The sequence below is a fragment of the Bufo gargarizans genome, chromosome 10 (assembly GCF_014858855.1).
Source record: "Bufo gargarizans isolate SCDJY-AF-19 chromosome 10, ASM1485885v1, whole genome shotgun sequence".
NCBI lineage: Eukaryota > Metazoa > Chordata > Amphibia > Anura > Bufonidae > Bufo > Bufo gargarizans.
This window is the reverse complement of record NC_058089.1, coordinates 28,453,394-28,473,876: the sequence shown is the minus strand read 5'-3', so window position 1 is coordinate 28,473,876 and position 20,483 is coordinate 28,453,394. Positions and strand designations below refer to the sequence as shown.

Here is a 20,483-nt window from a genome sequence, read left to right as displayed (position 1 = left end):
TACTGTACATAATTAAACATAGAAAACAAAAAAAAAATGCTTAAAGTGCCAAAGTGCATAATGTCATAGTACATCAAAATGTATTCATACAATTGTGCACATAATTATCGTATCTCTATACATAATACAGTGAGTACACCAAATCACATAATACTGTGAGTAATATGCATTACAAAACATGATTACACCTGTATACTTCACATGCAAATGATTATTCAATGAATAGATCAAAAGATTAGACTCACCAGGGGACAAACAACATGTGTGCGCCGATGTCGGCGTTCACCTAGCACCAATGCGCATGTCAATGAAAAACAGAGGAGGCGGAGGAGAGCCAAAAGTGTATTGAGAATGTCTGATATGTACTCTGCCACTCTGGACTGTGCGGCAGCTATCTTGGAAAAGGGAAAACAAGAGGGCAAAATTCTCTATAGCAGGGATGCCCAACCTGTGGCCCTCCAGCTGTTGCAGCCTACAGTAGGGCATGGTGGGAGTTGTAGTTTTACAACAGCTGGAGGGCCGCAGGTTGAGCATTCCTGCTCTATAGTATTCAGCATGTCTGACATGCACACTGCCACTCTGGAATAGGCAGCAGCCATCTTAAAAAAGGGAATTCAGAAGGGCAAAGTGTCCTATAGTCAGTAACAACTGACAAGCTTTAGCAATGGTGCTACTATTGAAAAAGTAAAAACATGCTTGTAGAGCAATTACAGAGTGCTGGCATATATTAAATTAGACTACATATAGGAAAAAAAACAAGTATAAAGAAAATAATACTGGATACTTAGGGTCTTAAGTCAACCAGAAACAGAGTGGTCTCCTCATTAAAATGGTAACGGTGTTTAAATAATGTGGCATTACTAGGAAGTGAAGAAAGGGGTCATCACTCCAAAACTGGAGAGACTTAGATTAAACACATTGAAACCCATGGGACTCTAAGTAGATTTTAAATTGAACACAATAATACGCTGATCTCCTTCAATGTAAACGTACTGTGCATGGCTTGCCCCCCACTGCTGTTGCTCTCTCAATCAGCACTAATGTGATAGCAAGTTTTTGAAGTATATCTATTATAATTTTAAGTTAAGTTTATTGTCTTTTTCTTTCATATATTCATGATTAATAATAATTATTTCTTTTCTTTTTTTTCCATCTTTTTTAGACAACATTTGACTCGCCGGGGGACGGACATAATTTTTATTTTTATATTTAATGTTTTTTATTTTTTTGAGGTGACAGAGCAAATGTCCATTTCTTGTCTGTAATGCATGAGGCGGGATATATATATACATGTATTTTGTCTATGAGTGATGTTACATTGTGGTGAGAGCTAGATATAAGTGTCAACTGGGGGTAGAGATGAGTGAATTTCATATTTTGAAATTTGTTCACACTTAGTTTGGTGGTAAAAGCAGAATTGCGTCATGGATTCTGTTACCACGGGCCATAACGCAATTCTATGCCTTTAGAGGCATTCCTTTATTCATTCCATCATAATAGAAGTCTATGGGCTTCAAAACGGACTCGTCCCATTTCCGTAATGCAGGGAAGTCCTGCTGCCCATTCCAAAGTGGCAGTGCACACATGTTGTATGTCCCCTGGTGAGCCTAATCGTTTGATCTATTCATTGAATAGTGATTTGCATATGGAGTATACAGGTATAATCAGGTTTTGTAATGCATATTACTTATGGTATTATGTGATTTGGTGTACTCACTGTATTATGTATAGGGATATGATAATTATGTGCACAATTGCATGAACACATTATGATGTGCTATGGCACTGTGCACTTTTTTTGGCACTTTAAGCACTTTCATTTAGTTCTTTATATTTAAGTATGTATATTGATTAATTGCGCTTGCACTATATATTTTATATGTTCACATGTATAACTGCTTGAGAAAGGCTCCAGTGTTAAGCCAAAAATAAAAGCATTATCATTAATTTTTTATTGATTTTGGAGTGCTGACTTTTTGCTAATATATATATATATATTTATTTATTTCCATTGGTATGGACAATATTTTTATCGCAATCCCCAAAAGGATTAACGGTGTTCTGCCAGATGCCATAATTTACAGTATATTTCTGCCAGGGATAAATGGAGATAAATTGATAAACTAACAATTTTTCCAAAAGCCAACCAGAATGTTTCCTTTTCAAACCAATTCAAGAGGTCTAGTTTAGACTACAATTTCCATGGTACGTTCAAGTGAAGTGAAAACCTAGAACAGCTACATCACTTTTTTATGGTATTCATTTTACTCAGTCAGAGCAGGAGTGAGTTTTGGAATATACTTTTGCCTCCAACAAAATCGGCACCATTTTGCTTTGAAACTTCTCTTCTTCCATTCCATGAGGCCTGCCTGAGAAGTACAACTGTTGAGATTCACAGAAAAGTTTCTGAAAGTCTATGCTACTGAATTTTCCTTGAAACACTGCCCTAAAGACTCCTTATCAGTTGTATCTCTGCAAGAAGAATAAAAACCTTCTAAGATTCTAATTAGGCCCCTTGCACACAAAAGTATGCCTTCCGAGACATATGGTCCATGAGCGGGCCATATGTCCCTGAGCAGCATTGATCTAATAGTCCCGCAGGCGGCCCGATGTCCACAGCATCATGTAATCTATGATGCTGCGTGCTCCCGTGGGCACGACCAATGCCGCTTCGGGACATATGGCCCAATCACGGACTGTATATCTCGGAGGGTATATGGTTGTGTGCAAGAGGCCTTATAGAACCACCCCATTAATTGGAAGATTGTAGGTAGACACAGTTCAGATTGACAAATCTTACCTGGATCATATGTCCTGTTCTTGAATATGCAAAAACATTTTGTTGTCATTGATGTAAATTCAGTTGTGACTTTCTTAGAAGTAATAGTTACTGTTGATGTTTTAGTTGCTCTGGTTGATGTTGTTCCACAAGGAACATAGTATTTAGTTGTTGTACCATTGATGCCACATACAAGGACAATGCAAATTCCTTTGCCAATATCTTTAACATAGATTGTTTCATTGTAGGCATAAATGTATCCATGGTATTCACAGTAGCAGGCTGTAGAGGGATAAGATAACAGTGTGACAACATGTAGACTGCAGGGAAGACGCCTGTAGATCAATCCAGATTTTCCCTAATACCTTGTAACATAAAACCATAATGTAGCAAACTGATGACTGCATGATAAATAAAAGACACAAGACAATATTATCAGATTTTAAGTGGAAGGCCCCAACTTCATTAATACTTGACTATTAACAAACAGCAACTACTTGCCCAGCTAGCAAGGGCAGCCTTACTGTATATCATTGACATACTTGGACATCCTTGGTTGAACCACCTGCTGGGCACTAACATACCCTCCAGCTGCGTACATTTCCAAGACACAAAATCATCCCAACAAATGCATGCACATACAACATAAAACTCCAGTCTGAACTGATACAAAAAAAAAAAATCCTAACCAAAGCCCTCCCCACACACACACACACACATTAAAGCCCTGCAAGAAAAGAGGCAGGAGAAAGGGTGGCTGGAGAATGCAGCTGGTCCAAAACACAAAATGTAGGGATACCATTCTATCTCTTTTCCTGCTGTTAGATTCCTGACAAAAAACACTTAGGGCTCAAGCACACGACTGTATGTATTTTGCAGTCCGCAAAACAAAGATCTGCAAAAAATACGGATGAAGTCCGTGTGATATCCATGTTGCAATAGTTTTTTTTTATGGATCCATTGTCCGCAAAACGGACAAGAATAGAACATGTTCTATTTATCTATTTTTTGCGCAATGGACTTGCGGAAACAAAATGCACACAGTAATTTTCATTTTTTTGGAAGGGACAAGGACAAAAGATATGTTTGTGTGCATGAGCCCTTAATAATAGGTAGGAGCTTACATCACCATTCCCTCTATCCCCACTGCACCTTCCCTGCAGCCCTTGGAACTTTTATTATTAATATGAATAGTTATAGAGCTTTCCAACATAAAACTGGTCAAATCCACTTGTGGTCAGTTATAGGAAACTTTCCTGTTTGCATACAGATACTAAAACGTCTTCTTTCAGTCCAACCGATACAAGTACATGGCTCGTTAAAAGAGAGAGAGCTCATCTCTTTGCAGCTTTGTGCGACATCATGTGCATTCACTTCCAGCCTGGTCCTTTGGTCTCTGCTGTGCCCTGTAGTTGCAACACTCATCTAATAGGCAGAAAGAAGGCATCTCTTCTGCCTGCTCAGTAGTGAAGTGGCACACTTTCAGCAAATGTGCAGATGCTTTTGTGGCCAACAGGTCTACTTCCCTACAATGTCTACGAGTGAAGTGCATGCACCAGAAGTTTGCTGCCTTGCTGTTGAGGATGCAAAGGGTCGTAGGGCCTCTCTTTTTCCCTACCCATGCTAATTAGATGGGCATTCATACTAAAGGACACTGCAGAGACTGGAAGACCAGGCTGGATGCGCCTGGACATGACATCAAAGGAGATTGCAGAGACAAGATCTGACAGGGTCATGTGATTGCATTTTGGACAGGGTTATAGTGTCGTTTGAAACAGCATTAGACTCAGATAATATTAAAGGGGGTTTACCAGTTTCCATCAACTCTTTTCATTTAGAGTCCATTCAGACGCTGTGTGCACTCCCTTTGCAGATGCAGACTCATTGACCTGAATAGGTCCGCAATCTGCAAGATACATAAACAGATAGGACTTGTCCTATCTTTTGCGGAAAGGAGGCAGGGATCGGAGGCCCATGGAAGCACTTCTATGGGTTTTTGGGTCTGTGCCTCCACACTGCAAAAGATAGGACATGTTCTATCTTTTTTCTGAATATTGCGTAACACAGACCCATTCGAGTCAATGGGTCCACATCGGCAAATGGAGTGCACATGGCTGGTGCCTGTGCATTGCAAAGTAAAATTTGGCACGGAGTACTTTTGTTCTTCTGAAAGAACCTTAAATGAAAGGAGTTGATGGAAACTGGAAAACCCCTTTAATGTTATCTGATTTTTGATGCTGTTTCAAATACTTTGGTTTGAAACGGATACAGCATGTGACTGCATTCTGGATCAGGCGATAGAATGGATTCGGGTAATTATTTCAATGCATTACAAAGTGAAAGATGGGCAAACATTGGATTAAATGATCGGGGGTTGATGGAAAATGGAAAACTCGCTTAAAGGATATCTGTCGACAGATTTGTTCCTATGAAACTGGTTGACCTGTTACATGTGCACTTGGCAGGTGAAGGTATCTGTGTTGGTCCCATGTTCATATGTGTCTGCATTGCTGAGAAAAAAAGTTTTAATATATGAAAATGAGCCTCTAGGAGCAATGGGGGCGTTACCATTACACCTAGAGGCTCTGTCCTCCTGGTAACTGCGGCTCCCTCCATACTTTGAGTGACAGGTCTAGACAGTGAAAACACCATCACTTCTGGCCCTGACTTCTCCTAAAGTCTCCTAAACCCTTACAACATCATTTTTCTCAGCAATGCGGACACATAAGAACATGGGACCAACACAGATGTCTTCAGCTGCCAAGCGCACATGTAACAGGTCAGCCAGTGTCATAGGTACAAATCTGCTGACAGAGGACCATTAAGGTCATATTTTCCATTTATAATAAACCTATGAGTCCTAGGGTCCTGCACCCTGCACTGTCCTGTGTAGCTCTGTCGCTGAATGTTGGGGTGCAGGACTCCCACTCATCAGCTACTGATAGACTATTCTGAGGATAGGCCATCGGTTATAAACTACTGGACAACCCCTTTAAGGAGGACCCGTCAGATCTCCTGACATGTCTGTTTTAATAACGTCTTGCATCCCTCATGCAACAGCTACTCTGTGTTGTTGCAATCTTCCAATATTTCTACTAGAATTTTATGAATAAATTGCCAACAGTCTGGAATAAAGTTCCAACTGGGTGTTACCATTTGTGGTTAGGTGCCTCCATAGCCTGCCATTAGCGGTACTGATTGGATAGTGTCAAACGTGCACAGACACGTTTCCTACTGCAGACTTCATTTAATTCTCAAACTTCTAGTACAAATAATTGAGGAATTTTACAACATAGATGTATATTAAAAATGCTCCACAATTGTTACTGCATGGTGTTGTTACAATGGTTACTAATCATGGTAGATTTTAAAATGAATATATATATATATATATATATATATATATATACAGTACAGACCAAAAGTTTGGACACACCTTCTAATTCAAAGAGTTTTCTTTGTTTTCATGACTATGAAAATTGTAGATTCAGACTGAAGGCATCAAAACTATGAATTAACACATGTGGAATTATATACATAACAAAAAAGTGTGAAACAACTGAAAATATGTCATATTCTAGGTTCTTCAAAGTAGCCACCTTTTGCTTTGATTACTGCTTTGCACACTCTTGGCATTCTCTTGATGAGCTTCAAGAGGTAGTCACCTGAAATGGTTTTCCCTTCACAGGTGTGCCCTGTCAGGTTTAATAAGTGGGATTTCTTGCCTTATAAATGGGGTTGGGACCATCAGTTGCGTTGAGGAGAAGTCAAGTGGATACACAGCTGATAGTCCTACTGAATAGACTGTTAGAATTTGTATCATGGCAAGAAAAAAGCAGCTAAGTAAAGAAAAACGAGTAGCCATCATTACTTTAAGAAATGAAGGTCAGTCAGTCAGCTGAAAAATTGGGAAAACTTTGAAAGTAAGGGCTATTTGACCATGAAGGAGAGTGATGGGGTGCTGCGCCAGATGACCTGGCCTCCACAGTCACCGGACCTGAACCCAATCGAGATGGTTTGGGGTGAGCTGGACCACAGAATGAAGGCAAAAGGGCCAACAAGTGCTAAACATCTCTGGGAACTCCTTCAAGACTGTTGGAAGACCATTTCAGGTGACTACCTCTTGAAGCTCATCAAGAGAATGCCAAGAGTGTGCAAAGCAGTAATCAAAGCAAAAGGTGGCAACTTTGAAGAACCTAGAATATGATATATTTTCAGTTGTTTCACACTTTTTTGTTATGTATATAATTCTACATGTGTTAATTCATAGTTTTGATGCCTTCAGTGTGAATCTTCAATTTTCATAGTCATGAAAATAAAGAAAACTCTTTGAATGAGAAGGTGTGTCCAAACTTTTGGTCTGTACTGTATATATATATATATATATATATATATATATAAATATATATATATATATATATATATATATACACACACTGGATGGATGGACAAATGTCTTTTTTCGGCCTTATATACTATGTTACTATGTTATACACATGACTGTCTTACCGTACTTATCGTATTTGCATTGGATGCCATTGGTTGTGCAGTTGCTGAAAAAAAAAATATTTATGAGGATCATATTACCAGAAAAATTATACAAAAGTCATACAAATGTGTATAAAATGCCAAACTGAAATACTGGGGGCAGATTTACTATTCCTTGGACACACACCAAACTTATCACAGTGGCTCAGGCTGATTGATAATTTGGTACATGGCTAGTCCCCTTTTTTTTTTAACTCTCTTGTGTTTAGATATGAAAAAAAATAAAAAGGTTTTTGCTGTCCTATTCTGATCCCTATAACTTTTTTGTAGTTATGTGTGCGGAGCTGTATAAGGGGTCATTTTTGGGAGGAGCTGTACTTTTCACTGATACTGGGGTGTGTACAGCTTTTTGACAACTTTTTATTTCATTTCTTGTGCGAGTAGAAGCAGCTAAAAGATGGCAAATCGGCCATTTTGACCCTTGTTTTGTTTTGCCTCTTCCCGTATGGCATTAATATTATTTTCATTCCGTGAGTGTACTTTTTTTTTTTTGTGGACTGAATAAGGAACCATTCATTTGAATGGGTCCGTAAAAAAAATGGAAGTTACTCTGTGTGCATTCCCTTTCCGTATGTCTGTATTTCCATTCCGCAAAAAATAGAACATGTCCTATTATTGTCCCCATTACGGACAAAAATAGTACTGTTCTATTAGGGGCTAGTTGTAATATACCGCAAAATACGGAATGCACACAGACATCATCTGTATTATTTGCGGATCTGTTTTTTGCGGACTGCAAAAATCACATTGTCATGTGCATGAGGTCTTAGTGTCTCTAGAAACAAACCATTCTCCACAACTAATATACCCTCTAGCCTGACTAGTTAGATGTATGATTGAGCCTTTGAGCTTATTTTAATAAGCAAACACAATAAAGATTATTTTATTTTTTGCGTTCCATTCAGGCATGATATTTAGTTTCCTACTTAGGGACGTGTACTTTAGGTATCCCGTCAATTGGGGTAGTTTTAAAATTTACTAAATCATTCCATGTTGTTCTAACATGACCACCTCTTCGAAGGGCTGCTTTGCTCATTATCATTAATGCCAGTGTGCACATGCCAGAATGAAGTGCGTTCCTGTGAAGGTGGTGCATATGTAACCAAGGCTTTCCATCAGCCTAGCCTAAATTGATGGAAGGCGGAAGCTTTATCTGGATGTGTGTAAACTTGATTATGTGCAATTTGTGTCACGCCAATTGTAGGTGCACTGACTAGTAAATGTTGGCCACTGTGTATGAGATATAAGAATCCAGCCAGCTCATCTTGTTTGCAAAACGTCCTTCCCATATGTGTGCACCGCAAGGCCCAGAAAACAATAGGTAGATTCACGGAAAAACCAGCACCACTCGAGGTCCAGTGTTTTTGGCATGATTAAGTGATCCATGTTTCGTACAAAAGGTCCCATAAAAACAGCTATGACGTTTTGATCAATCCTTGATCTTAGTCTTGGCATATGTTTTTTGTTGGCTCTTTTGTACGAGACATGGATCATTGAATAAAACTGAAAACATTGGCCCTTGAGTGGTGCAGGCTTTCCTGTGCATCTATGGTACTTTATATTTTATGATAACTCACCAGGTTTCACAGTTATTACAGGATATGATTTTGTCCCCTAGCTTATAGTATTTTCCCATCTGATCATAGCAGCCGCACTGATTTACACACTGCATACCAAGTTCTTCAAAGAAGGGCTTATCATCAGGGCACTTAGGATAACAGCCTAAAGAAAGGTACACATAAGACATGTGGAAGCAAATAAAATATCTTCAAGAATTGTTAATGATAATAATAATGATGGCAAATTATTATAAAACTGGACCTATTATAAAGAGGCTCTGATACTTTTTTTACTGACATGTCTATTTAAGGGAGTAATATCATTGCTCATAATATAATAGTTCAGAAGAATCTTTTTCTAGGGTTCTACATTACACCATTCCTTTGTTATTACTACTAGACATCTATTATTAAAATTACATTGGGCTTTTACCCGTAACAGAGGGTACGGCCCACTGGGTTGGCTGGCTGTATGCGGTACAAATACACCCAAAGGATGAACAGTTTACCATAAAATCGTTCAGTCAAGGGCTGCCACAGGTGGCTGTGGCTTGGCCACATGTGGCTAGATGTACTGTGGGGTCATACATTAATACACTGCCCTAACCTGTAAAACTCAATAGCCAATTTATTAATGCATTTCTAGTAGGAATACCACTGTTGAATCAGTGCTGATAGTGTCAGGGATATGCCATTGGGGCAAGGTTAATGGTAACATTCAGTTGTCAATTATTATCAGGTATCCGCTGCTCTAATGACAATGCCATTGTTCAATGGTAAAGGTTGGATACCACCTTTGCAGCTGGGGACACTTTATGAGAATTGACATAAAGATGTTCAGGTCTCTCGAACGCCTCTTTTATTAGGTTGAAAAGAGACTGAATTCTGGGATCGCTATGATACAAGGAATAAAATGTACGGTAAATTTAGGTTTTACATCAACCAGGACATATCCAGATACTTCAAAGGAGTCTTGGTCAAAGGAAGCATCCATCAAGGAGGAGATAGCGAAATACCTGGCTAAAGTGAGCTTACGAATGAAAGAACAATGAACAAGAAATAATTGAAAGCCATTGGGCCTCACTGTTTAACAGAAAGATAGACCCTTTAATAAAGAACTAATCTCATCCTCACCTAGAACATGGTTTGAGTGATTTACATTTTTTATTGTTTTGTTTTTCTTTGGTAGAGTCGTCGGCGCAGACTTGCCTGCTTCTACCTCCCAGCATCATCTAGTTTTATTTTTCTTTTTAGAGTTTTTTTTTAGGAACCATAGGTCCATTACTGGAAAAAACTGGGTTATCTTCTGGCATCTTGGATTGTGAGGGTGTCTGTCAATATGGTAGTAGCCTGCAGTAATGGAAGGCCCGGAGGATTAGTGAGTTGCGAGAGAAGCCCTAAAAAAAGACCCTGTAGAATATTAGGAGGATGAAGAAGGATCTTTTACCATGGCTTGCTTCTCCAAAGACGCCATAGTGGGAGTGGAGCTTGGTGGCCAAGCTAAAAAAGGCTCCACTTGAGCGAAACTGGTACCAGAATGAGAAGCTTTAGGAACATGAGTTTCATAATAGGTGGAAATTTAAGACAAAGGAAGAAGTTCTGTGGAGACATGAACAGCCAAGATTTGATTTTCAATGGATGTAATATCAACCAAAATGGTCTCCAGATGTTGAAAAACCAATGGAAATTCTGATGACTTGGAAGCATCTATAGGGATGGAGCCTAATGGGGCTCATTGGCACCATTCTCTGATACAGGTTACTCTGGTTGGGAACCTCTACTATTGACGGGCTAGCCACCAAAAAACAGAGGGGGATGGAGTCACCTTAGTAGAATTCTTACCCACAAATGGTTTATAGGATTTAGGATGTTAACCAGATTAGCTTCTTTTGTTTACACCATTACCTTTGGGAACTTGGGAAGGGAGTTTCAAATTCTTTATCTGGGGTGGGAGTGAGGAGGAGGCTGCTAGATTCAACAGACATTTTAACAGCAGGGTCTATACTTCAGACATTTTTAGAATTTTTAGACCTAGCAATTTCTAAAGATCCAACTGTCATGGTAAGCATCCAGCAACACACAATCACCTTGATAAAAAACCAACTAGGTACTGTAGTCAGCATTGACTGCAACATCTGATAAGAGTTAACGTCAATCTTGGTAATTGCAGTAGGTTGTGAGATGTATGATACAGCTGACACTCTAGTATACACTTGTATAGCATGGTTTGTCATTATAGATATTATTATGAAAAGTCTGAATCTAAAGCCACTGGTGATATACTTACCTTCCATTTTAGTTGGTTCAGATGAACAATTTCCAGATGGATTTCTACAGGTCTTCATGCAGTTGGCTCCACATGCTTTATAATGCCACTCACAACTACCTTCATTGTTATAATAGTCACAGAACACAGCTGCACGAAAAGACAACAAGCACATACCACATGAATAACTATAAGATATTACTAAAAAGTTAATGATTGTCTAGCGGTCAGAATTCTTCTAAGAAGGATAAAGTTCTTTATCGGTGATACTTACGACAACGGTTTGGAGTTCTCCAGTCAATACAAATACAATGGGCAAGGCATGCCTGGGCATACACTGCAATAGCTGTACAATAGCAATCACAATCCCCTCCTTCATCACAAGCACAGGAATCTTTCACACATGCATGATAATAGCTAGTAGGATCGACCTGTAACAATAGTAGCATACAATCACTGTAATGTCATATGTAAAGGTATGTACCTTCACATAGTAAATTGTGAAAAATGAATGGGTATATCTGTAAAGAATAAATCAAGGCAACTGGACGTACTGTAGATTTCTTGAAAACTTTTCACTCGTTCTTCCAACGAGCTTTCTCAATTCTGAGTGACTGTACAAGAGTTCTCTGGGAATAAATATGTAAATGAATCAACATCTGGTAATTATACCCAGCATGGGGTCAGAGGTCATTATACCCAGCATGGGGTCAAAGCTGTTCGATGCCATTATCCTAATTGGAGTCAGTAGGTGATAATGACCTCCCAGAAAAAGGTGTCAAGACAGCATTTTAAATAAACATCACATCCCTGTCTGCTTTAAACCCAGCAACTGAGGCAACACTGAGGCAACAACTGGTTCACCCAAAAGACCCAACGCTTAAACACAAGATGGACAACATTGTGTACGCAGTCCAGCGCAATGAGGAATGCTCAGAACTGTATATCGGCGGAACAAAACAACAACTACATCAGCATATGGCATAGAAGACCCAAAACCTCTGGTCAAGATTCAGCCATTTACTTACATTTAAAACAAACAGGTCACACCTTTGAAGACAGTCAAGTACATGTTTTGGATAAGGAAGCCGATTGGTAAAAACGATGTGTGAAGGAGGCCATCTACATAAAAATGAGGAAGCCAAGCTTGAATAGAGCCTGGGGGGGTTAGACATCTATTGTCTGCCACATACAATGCTGTCTTGACACCTTTTTCTGGGAGGTCATTATCACTAGTGTTGAGCGCGAATATTCGAATATCAAATTTTTTTCGCGAATATCGGCACTTCGCTAATTCGCGAATATTTCAAATATAGTGATATAAATTCGATATTTTGAATATATTTTTTTTTTATTGTTATTTTTTTTTCTTTCCCACTTCCCTAAAGTTGTTCTTACCTGTCCTTTGGATTCCTGGCTTCCTGGCTGCTCCAGTCAGTGCCCGTTGCCGCTTCTGCCGACTTCCGTGCTCATGGAGCGTCCCCATCACCATGGGAACGTCTCCATATACTAGAATGTACTGTCGGATTTGAGAATTACGTTGAAATCGCAATTCGATTATTTCAAGTTATAATAATCGAATTTCGATTTTAACTTAAAGGCTACTCTCCTATTGAAATAGCAATGCGAGTAATTCAAGTTAAAATAATCGAATTTCGATTTTAACTTAGCACTGCTATATTCCATATTCGTTAATTCTAGCCTAATATGGAATATAGCAGTGCTAAGTTAAAATCGAAATTCGATTATTATAACTTGAATTAATCGAATTGCGATTTCAACTTGGACCTGGTTTACTATGGTTGGCTTGGTAGAATTAGCGAATATGACGTATGATGTATTCGTCATATTCCACAAAACGAATATAAGAAATGTATTCGTCATATTCCACAAAACGAAGATAACGAAGTATTCTGCATCTTCGTTTTAGCTACCTATTCATCAACTTCGCTAATTCTAGCAATCATATAGGAAAGTTTACTATAGAGACAGCTAAGTTTAATTCGCTATGCGATTATATTACTTAGCTTTTTTTTAATAAATAGAATAATTATAATTATTATCAGGTATTATAATTATTCTATTTTTATTTTTTTTAAAAGCAGTCATATAATTGCATAGCGAATTAAACTTAGCTGTCTCTATAGTAAACTTTCCTATATGATTGCTAGAATTAGCGAAGTTGACGAATAGGTAGCTAAAACGAAGATGCTGAATACTTCGTTATCTTCGTTTTGTGGAATATGACGAATATATTCATCATATTCGCTAATTCTACCAAGCCAACCATAGTAAACCAGGTCCAAGTTGAAATCGCAATGCGATTAATATAACTCGAAGTAATCGCATGGCGATTTCAACATCCGTCTCCCATTGACTTTCAGTCCCCTATTAATATACCATCAGATCGGAGTTTTCTCCAATCCAATGGTATATTTTAACTTGAAGCGTCCCCATCACCATAGGAACGCCTCTATGTTAGAATATCCCATCGGATTTGAGTTACATTGTGAAACTCAGATCCGCCAGTATATTCTAACACAGAGGCGTTCCTATGGTGATGGGGACGCTTCAAGTTAGAATATACTGAGAACTGTGTACATGACTGCCCCCCCCCTGTATTTAACTCATTGGTGGCCAGTGCGGCCCCCTCCCTCGCTCCCCAGTATTAAATGTGACCAGTGCGGCCGACCTCCCTCTATATTTATTGGTGGCCAGTGGGGAACCCCCTCCCTCCCCAGTATTAAATGTGACCAGTGCAGCCCCCCTCCCTCCCCAGTATTAAATGTGACCAGTGCAGCCCCCCTCCCTCTATATTTATTGGTGGCCATTGCGGATTCCCAGTATTAAATTAGACCAGTGCGGCCTCCCCTCTTCCCCCCCCTAATTAAAATCATCCCCCCCATCATTGGTGGCAGCGGAGAGTTCCGATTGGAGTCCCAGTTTAATCGCTGGGGCTCCGATCGGTTACCATGGCAGCCAAGACGCTATTGCAGTCTTGGCTGCCATGGTTACGTAGCAATAAATAGAAGCATTATACTTACCTGCGAGCTGCGATGTCTGTGACCGGCCGGGAGCTCCTCCTACTGGTAAGTGACAGGTCTGTGCTATAGGCAATGCGCCGCACAGACCTGTCACTTACCAGTAGGGGAGCTCCCGGCCGGTCACAGACATCGCAGCTCGCAGGTAAGTATAATGCTTTTATTTATTGGTACGTAACCATGGCAGCCAAGACTGCAATAGCGTCTTGGCTGCCATGGTAACCGATCAGAGCCCCAGCGTTTAAACTGGGACTCCGATCGGAACTCTCCACTGCCACCAATGATGGGGGGGATGATTTTAATTGGGGGGAGGGGGGAAGAGGGGAGGCCGCACTGGTCTAATTTAATACTGGGAATCCGCACTGGCCACCAATGAATATAGAGGGAGGGGGGCTGCACTGGTCACATTTAATACTGGGGAGGGAGGGGGGCCGAACTGTCCACCAATGAATATAGAGGAAGGGGGGCTGCACTGGTCACATTCAATACTGGGGAGGGAGGGAGGGGGGCCGCACTGGCCACCAATGAATATAGAGGGAGGGGGGCTGCACTGGTCACATTTAATACTGGGCAGGGAGGGAGGGGGGCTGCACTGGCCACCAATGAATATAAAGGGAGGGGGGCAGCACTGGCCACCAATGAGTTAAATACAGGAGGGGAGGGGGGGGTCTGCAGTTCTCAGTATAGTCTAACTTGAAGCATCCCCATCACCATGGGAATGCCTCTGTGTTAGAATATACTGTCGGATCTGAGTTTCACGATGTAACTCAAATCCGATGGTATATTCTAACATAGAAGCGTTCCCATGGTGATGGGGACGCTTCAAGTTAAAATATACCATTGGATTAGAGAAAACTCCGATCTGATGGTATATTAATAGGGGACTGAAAGTCAATGGGAGACGGATGTTGAAATCGCCATGCGATTACTTCGAGTTATATTAATCGCATTGCGATTTCAACCTGGACCTGGTTTACTATGGTTGGCTTGGTAGAATTAGCGAATATGACGAATATATTTGTTATATTCCACAAAACGAAGATAACAAAGTATTCTCCATCTTCGTTTTAGCTACCTATTCGTCAACTTCGCTAATTCTAGCAATCATATAGGAAAGTTTACTATAGAGACAGCTAAGTTTAAGTCGCTATGCGATTATATGACTGCTTTAAAAAAAAAATATAGAGAATAATTATAATACCTGAGAATTATTATAATTATTCTATTTATAAAAAAAAGCAAAGTAATATAATCGCATAGCGAATTAAACTTAGCTGTCTCTATAGTAAACTTTCTTATATGATTGCTAGAATTAGCGAAGTTGATGAATAGGTAGCTAAAATGAAGATGGAGAATACTTTGTTATATTCGTTTTGTGGAATATGACAAATACATTCGTCATATTCGCTAATTCTACCAAGCCAACCATAGTAAACCAGGTCCAAGTTGAAATCGCAATTCGATTAATTCAAGTTATAATAATTGAATTTCGATTTCAGCTTAGCACTGCTATATTCCATATTAGGCTAGAATTAACGAATATGGAATATAGCAGTGCTAAGTTCAAATCGAAATTTGATTATTATAACTTGAATTAATCGCATTGCTATTTCAATAGGAGAGTAGCCTTTAAGTTAAAATCGTAATACGCGATTATTTAAATCGCATATTAATCGCGATAACAAGAATAATGACGAATATTCGATTTCAACAAATATAAAACAAATATTCTATCGAATATTCGCGAATTTCGTCGAAATCGAATATGGCACCTGTCGCTCATGACTAATTATCACCTACTGACTCCAATTAGGATAATGGGATCCAACACATGACCTCTGACCCCATGCTGGGTATAATTACCAGATTTTGATTCAGTTACATATTTATTCCCAGAGAATTCTTGTACAGTCACTCAGAATTGAGAAAGCTCGTTGGAAGAACGAGTGAAACGTTTTCAAGAAATCTACAGTACGTCCAGTTGCCTTGATTTATTCTTTACAGATATACCATAACCTGGATAAATGAGAACCTTCACAGACAAAAATGAATGGGGTACTGTAAATGAGTAGGAGTCGCATTACCTGCCAATTTTGAGACTGTAAACTGTATGTTTTATAATGTGCTTAGAAGAATGCTGTGGTTGAAAGTTGCAGTAATAAACTTATCAAGATAGGTCATCAATACTTGATCGGTGGGGGTCCAACACCTGTTACCACCGTAGATCAGCTGTTGGAAGAGGCCGGTGTGTGCAGCGGCCTCCTCACAGCATACCAAGAACAGTGTTGTACATTTTAAAGTGGCGTGCTTGGTACTAGTTACACCCCATGCCTATTCACTTGATGAACGTGACATCACTGGCCTAGGAAAAGACTGCAGTGCTCACTAATCACAGATAATCAGCAACGAAAGACAGAAATATTGCATGTTTGTCATGAGATATAGTAAATGAAATAAGTAAATTACACTGTCAAGAAAACCCTACCTGACATCATCAGTTGAATTATATTTACATCAAATTTGACTCTGTGGTCCTGATAACTAAGAGAACTGAAAAAAAAAAAGAGTACAGAGCTACCTACAAGGGTGAGGGAACAGGGCCTCACTACACACTACGTTGTTTTACAATAGACAGTTAAGTTGTGATCCTGCCTATGATATGCCATCATGGCTGAGCAGCCTGACAGGAATGCTCAGCAATGTGTAGTATTCATTGTATTTATCTGTCCCCCTTTTGATTTAAGTCCCCCTTAAATCTCAGACCAAGCTCAGTTCAAACAGTTTAAGTTCACATACCACTTTAGCATATGTAGTGACATGACAAGCTTGATGGTTACACAGTGAGCCCCTGAGGAGCCAGAGCAGAGGATGGGAGTGATAGTGGCCCTGATGATGATGTGTCAGTGTACTCCCTCTGGCCATCACTCCATGAGGTTAGTTCAGTGAATGAGGGGCACCCTTTATTCCTTCAGTGCACTCCATGTAGCTAGGGATCGTCCCTGATGGTAGTTTAGTGTGCCCTTAATATTAAATGTCTGTGTGCAAGGCGGGCATTGAAATGGTGAAATGGCCAGCATGTGGTGTTAGGAGAGGCATAGGAGAGTCAGTAACCAGGTCAGATTAACCAAATGAAAGTCTCTATTGTGTACAAAATCGAAGTTGTAGTACATCCAGCAATTATCTGCATACAGTGCAAATTCTCCCCAGATGTCCAAGCATGAGCTAAGTAAGTAGTAGTAGTAGCAATGGGCCTCTGATTACTCTTTCTCTTGCTAAAATCTCTGGGACTGGGATCTCTGACTAAGAACCGCAATCTGGCAACCATGGCTGTGGTACCCATTAATCTTAGGTGTATAGGGTATCCTAACAGATTACCCCTATACAGAAGTAGGGTCTGAAATGATTTATGCTGGCTTACCTTGCTGACTCTCACACTGTAGCGATGCTAATCCCCCTTCAAATCTTCCTCTCTTTCATCCCCTGAAGCTCATTGAAGAACTGAAGGCTCCTGAAATTGAAGCTGGAGTCTGAGGGAGAGGAGCACATGGAGACTGCTTCCAACTTCCTTCCTCTCTATAGCTAAAAAACTGTGGAACTAGAAGGTAGAGCCAGCCCACACCCTAAGCTCCAGAGCTCCAAGGTTTATTGAGAGACAACGCGTTTCGGGTGCGCATGACCTCTTTATCAAGTCTGGTGTGCTGCAGCTGCAGGTGCAGCTGGATGTTTACTGTTCGATTAATACTCCTCGGTCGCTTTTACTGACAATGTAGTGCAATGCTTTGCCAGAGATGAATTAGATATGGCTGAAGTGCTGTGGCTTTGCTATTATACTTGGTCAGGCAATGCTGTTGTGGTGGTGAGACTGATGTAGCTGGGGTATTCTGGCCCGGCTACTACACGTGGTGCGTGCTGTAAGGACACAGGGAACTACTCCCTGTGTCCTTACAGCATGCACCATGTGCAGTAGCCGGGCCAGAATACCCCAGCTGCAGCACACCAGACTTGATAAAGGGGTCATGCGCACCCCGAAACACGTTTTCTCTCAATAAACCCGTTCCTGTCAAATCAGGTTGTGATTTGTGCCTCACGTCCACCAGCTCGCCAGACCACAAAAGTCATGACGGGCACCGTCAGTATTTCTAGTAATTAATGAAGTGGCGACTTAGCCCCCGCCCTTGGTTATTTTGGACACGGCAGCTCCAACCTGATACCTAGTTAATCCAGCGGACCTTCCTCACGGTTGCACCCAATTTGGTGCAACCTAAACAGGTGAGCAACACATATTCACCTTAAATTGAAGAACGCTGTTTCATCTTTACTTATTGTCACCGCCAGTTCTGTGAGAAGGTCTGGCAGACGTTCTTCTCTACCTCTTGTTTGATGTTCTTTGTTTTGGTTTCACTTTGTCATCTCCTTTCCTTCTGCCAGGTGTCACTTATTTAGACTAATCGTCTTCCTTTATATTCCCTCCCATACTGCCTCACTTTGCTGTTTATACTACTTCCTGGATGAAGTGTTCACTGCTGGAGACTGCTGCTGTTTGCTCAGTTAAGTCTGTTACTTTATTAAGTGCATGGAGCCGGTGGTCGTGTCCCCTCACTATTATAGGGTTTTCAGCTGTCACACAGTCTTAGGTATGTGGGCATGCAATCGTCTACCATTGAGACCCTTGCATGTGCATAGCAGTCAGGGAGAGCTCTTAGGGTTTTTTAGGGCTCACCTATATGCTCCTTAGTTTGGGATCAAGCCAGTCGATCCTTTATTTATAAGTTCCAGCTATCTGCAACTTCACCCGTGACACCTATTCATCCTATGAGCGCCCTTCTCATCCTGTGGCCACATATTTTATCATGCTTAGACATACTAGGTATACTGTACATTACATTAGCATTACAAACAGTTCAAACATTACAAACCAAATTACAGACACCCCCTTGCACAGGGGTTCTGCAGTAACAGCACTCAGAAGAGGGACAAAATCTTAACAGTTACAATAATATAACAGTCAATGAACACAAATTAAACTAAACAGAACCTAATAATTATAGAGTGTGTCACTCTCTAACTTCGGTCTCTGTTAACACCACAAGATCATTACCCTCAAGAGCCCTTACCATATCACCCCTTTCAATAACAACTCTGGCCTAAGCTAAAAACTCCCAGGGGAACAAACTTAACACTGCTCCCCCCACCCCCTTGGCTTCCTCTTGCTGGGGTTCTGTTTGCAGTCCCCTGCTGATTCTCCCAGAGCTAACCCTACTCAGGCTGAAAATACAAGTATTAGTATCAGACTCCTTCTCAGCCTATACTTATGTTCACACTTTCCCCTGTAGATGGTAGTGGAGAAGACTGTAATTCCAACAGCTAGCTACAGTAATATTGCTCAGTGGCACCGCTGAGTATTGCAAGCCACAATCCAGATGACTATCAACACAACGGCATTGTATACACACAATAACACAATCTACTGTATGCATATCTTGTCCATTTAAATTTCAAAGGTCACATCTCTAGTCCTCTACGGAGAGCATAAGGTTTACTTGCCTTATATGCATACATAGACCTTTGCCACCTAAAAATACCACCCAGGTTTTGGGTCTACTTGGCCGTGGAACATATTACAACAACAAAAGGCTTGCAATGCATCCAAACATACATAAAAAGTGTGTGTATGGCTTTCAGGGATGACTTCACAGTGAGTGTGATTTGCCAATTAGGTCTGGGAGCCCCAGCCTATGACGCGGTGTATCTGCAAATGTTAAACCTTATAATCTTTTGATTATGATGATTATTTTTAGCCTATTGTTGTTGCTCCATGGGCTGTTACTAAAATTACCTCAGAATGGCAGGTTTTGAATGTGTCACTCAGGATAATGCCACACTGTCTTTGAGACCATGACTTTCGGTGGGGATTAATCTCACAGGGTTCTATCATTATTTCAGTTTCTGGACATGATGGTGATAGTTTCCAGGTATCACCAAATTCTATTCCGTCTTGTACAACAAGGTGACCTCTTGTAGTAAAATCATTGTTTGAATTGCCATCGTAATTTCCGCAGAGTCCACAGACATTTTGCTGTTAGATATAAAAATAAAAGTAAATACATATTATAACACAAAAATTTGATAGTTGCTTTAAAGTGAATGTCCACTATTAGGACGATGTGGCATTTAAGTAAGGATTATTAAATATCAAGCTAGTTATTTTGACTCTTCACAGATGTCAGGTCCAAACTGCCAGGTTGTTCGATCCCAGCACGCACAGGACTTCCTCATTTCCTTATACTGAC

General features: G+C 40.3%; 1 protein-coding gene across 1 annotated transcript in view; it reads right to left on the bottom strand.

The window, feature by feature from the left end:
• Positions 1 to 20,483, bottom strand: part of LOC122920024 (mucin-2-like) — a 354,839-nt gene that overhangs the window by 174,407 nt on the left and 159,949 nt on the right. The window contains exons 23-28 of the mRNA XM_044269233.1: positions 20,030 to 20,269; positions 11,427 to 11,583; positions 11,174 to 11,302; positions 8,905 to 9,049; positions 7,289 to 7,332; positions 2,801 to 3,061 (exon numbers count right to left, since the gene is read on the bottom strand). Coding sequence (XP_044125168.1) covers positions 2,801 to 3,061; positions 7,289 to 7,332; positions 8,905 to 9,049; positions 11,174 to 11,302; positions 11,427 to 11,583; positions 20,030 to 20,269 — 976 coding nt within the window. The remainder of the gene's footprint in view (positions 1 to 2,800; positions 3,062 to 7,288; positions 7,333 to 8,904; positions 9,050 to 11,173; positions 11,303 to 11,426; positions 11,584 to 20,029; positions 20,270 to 20,483) is intronic.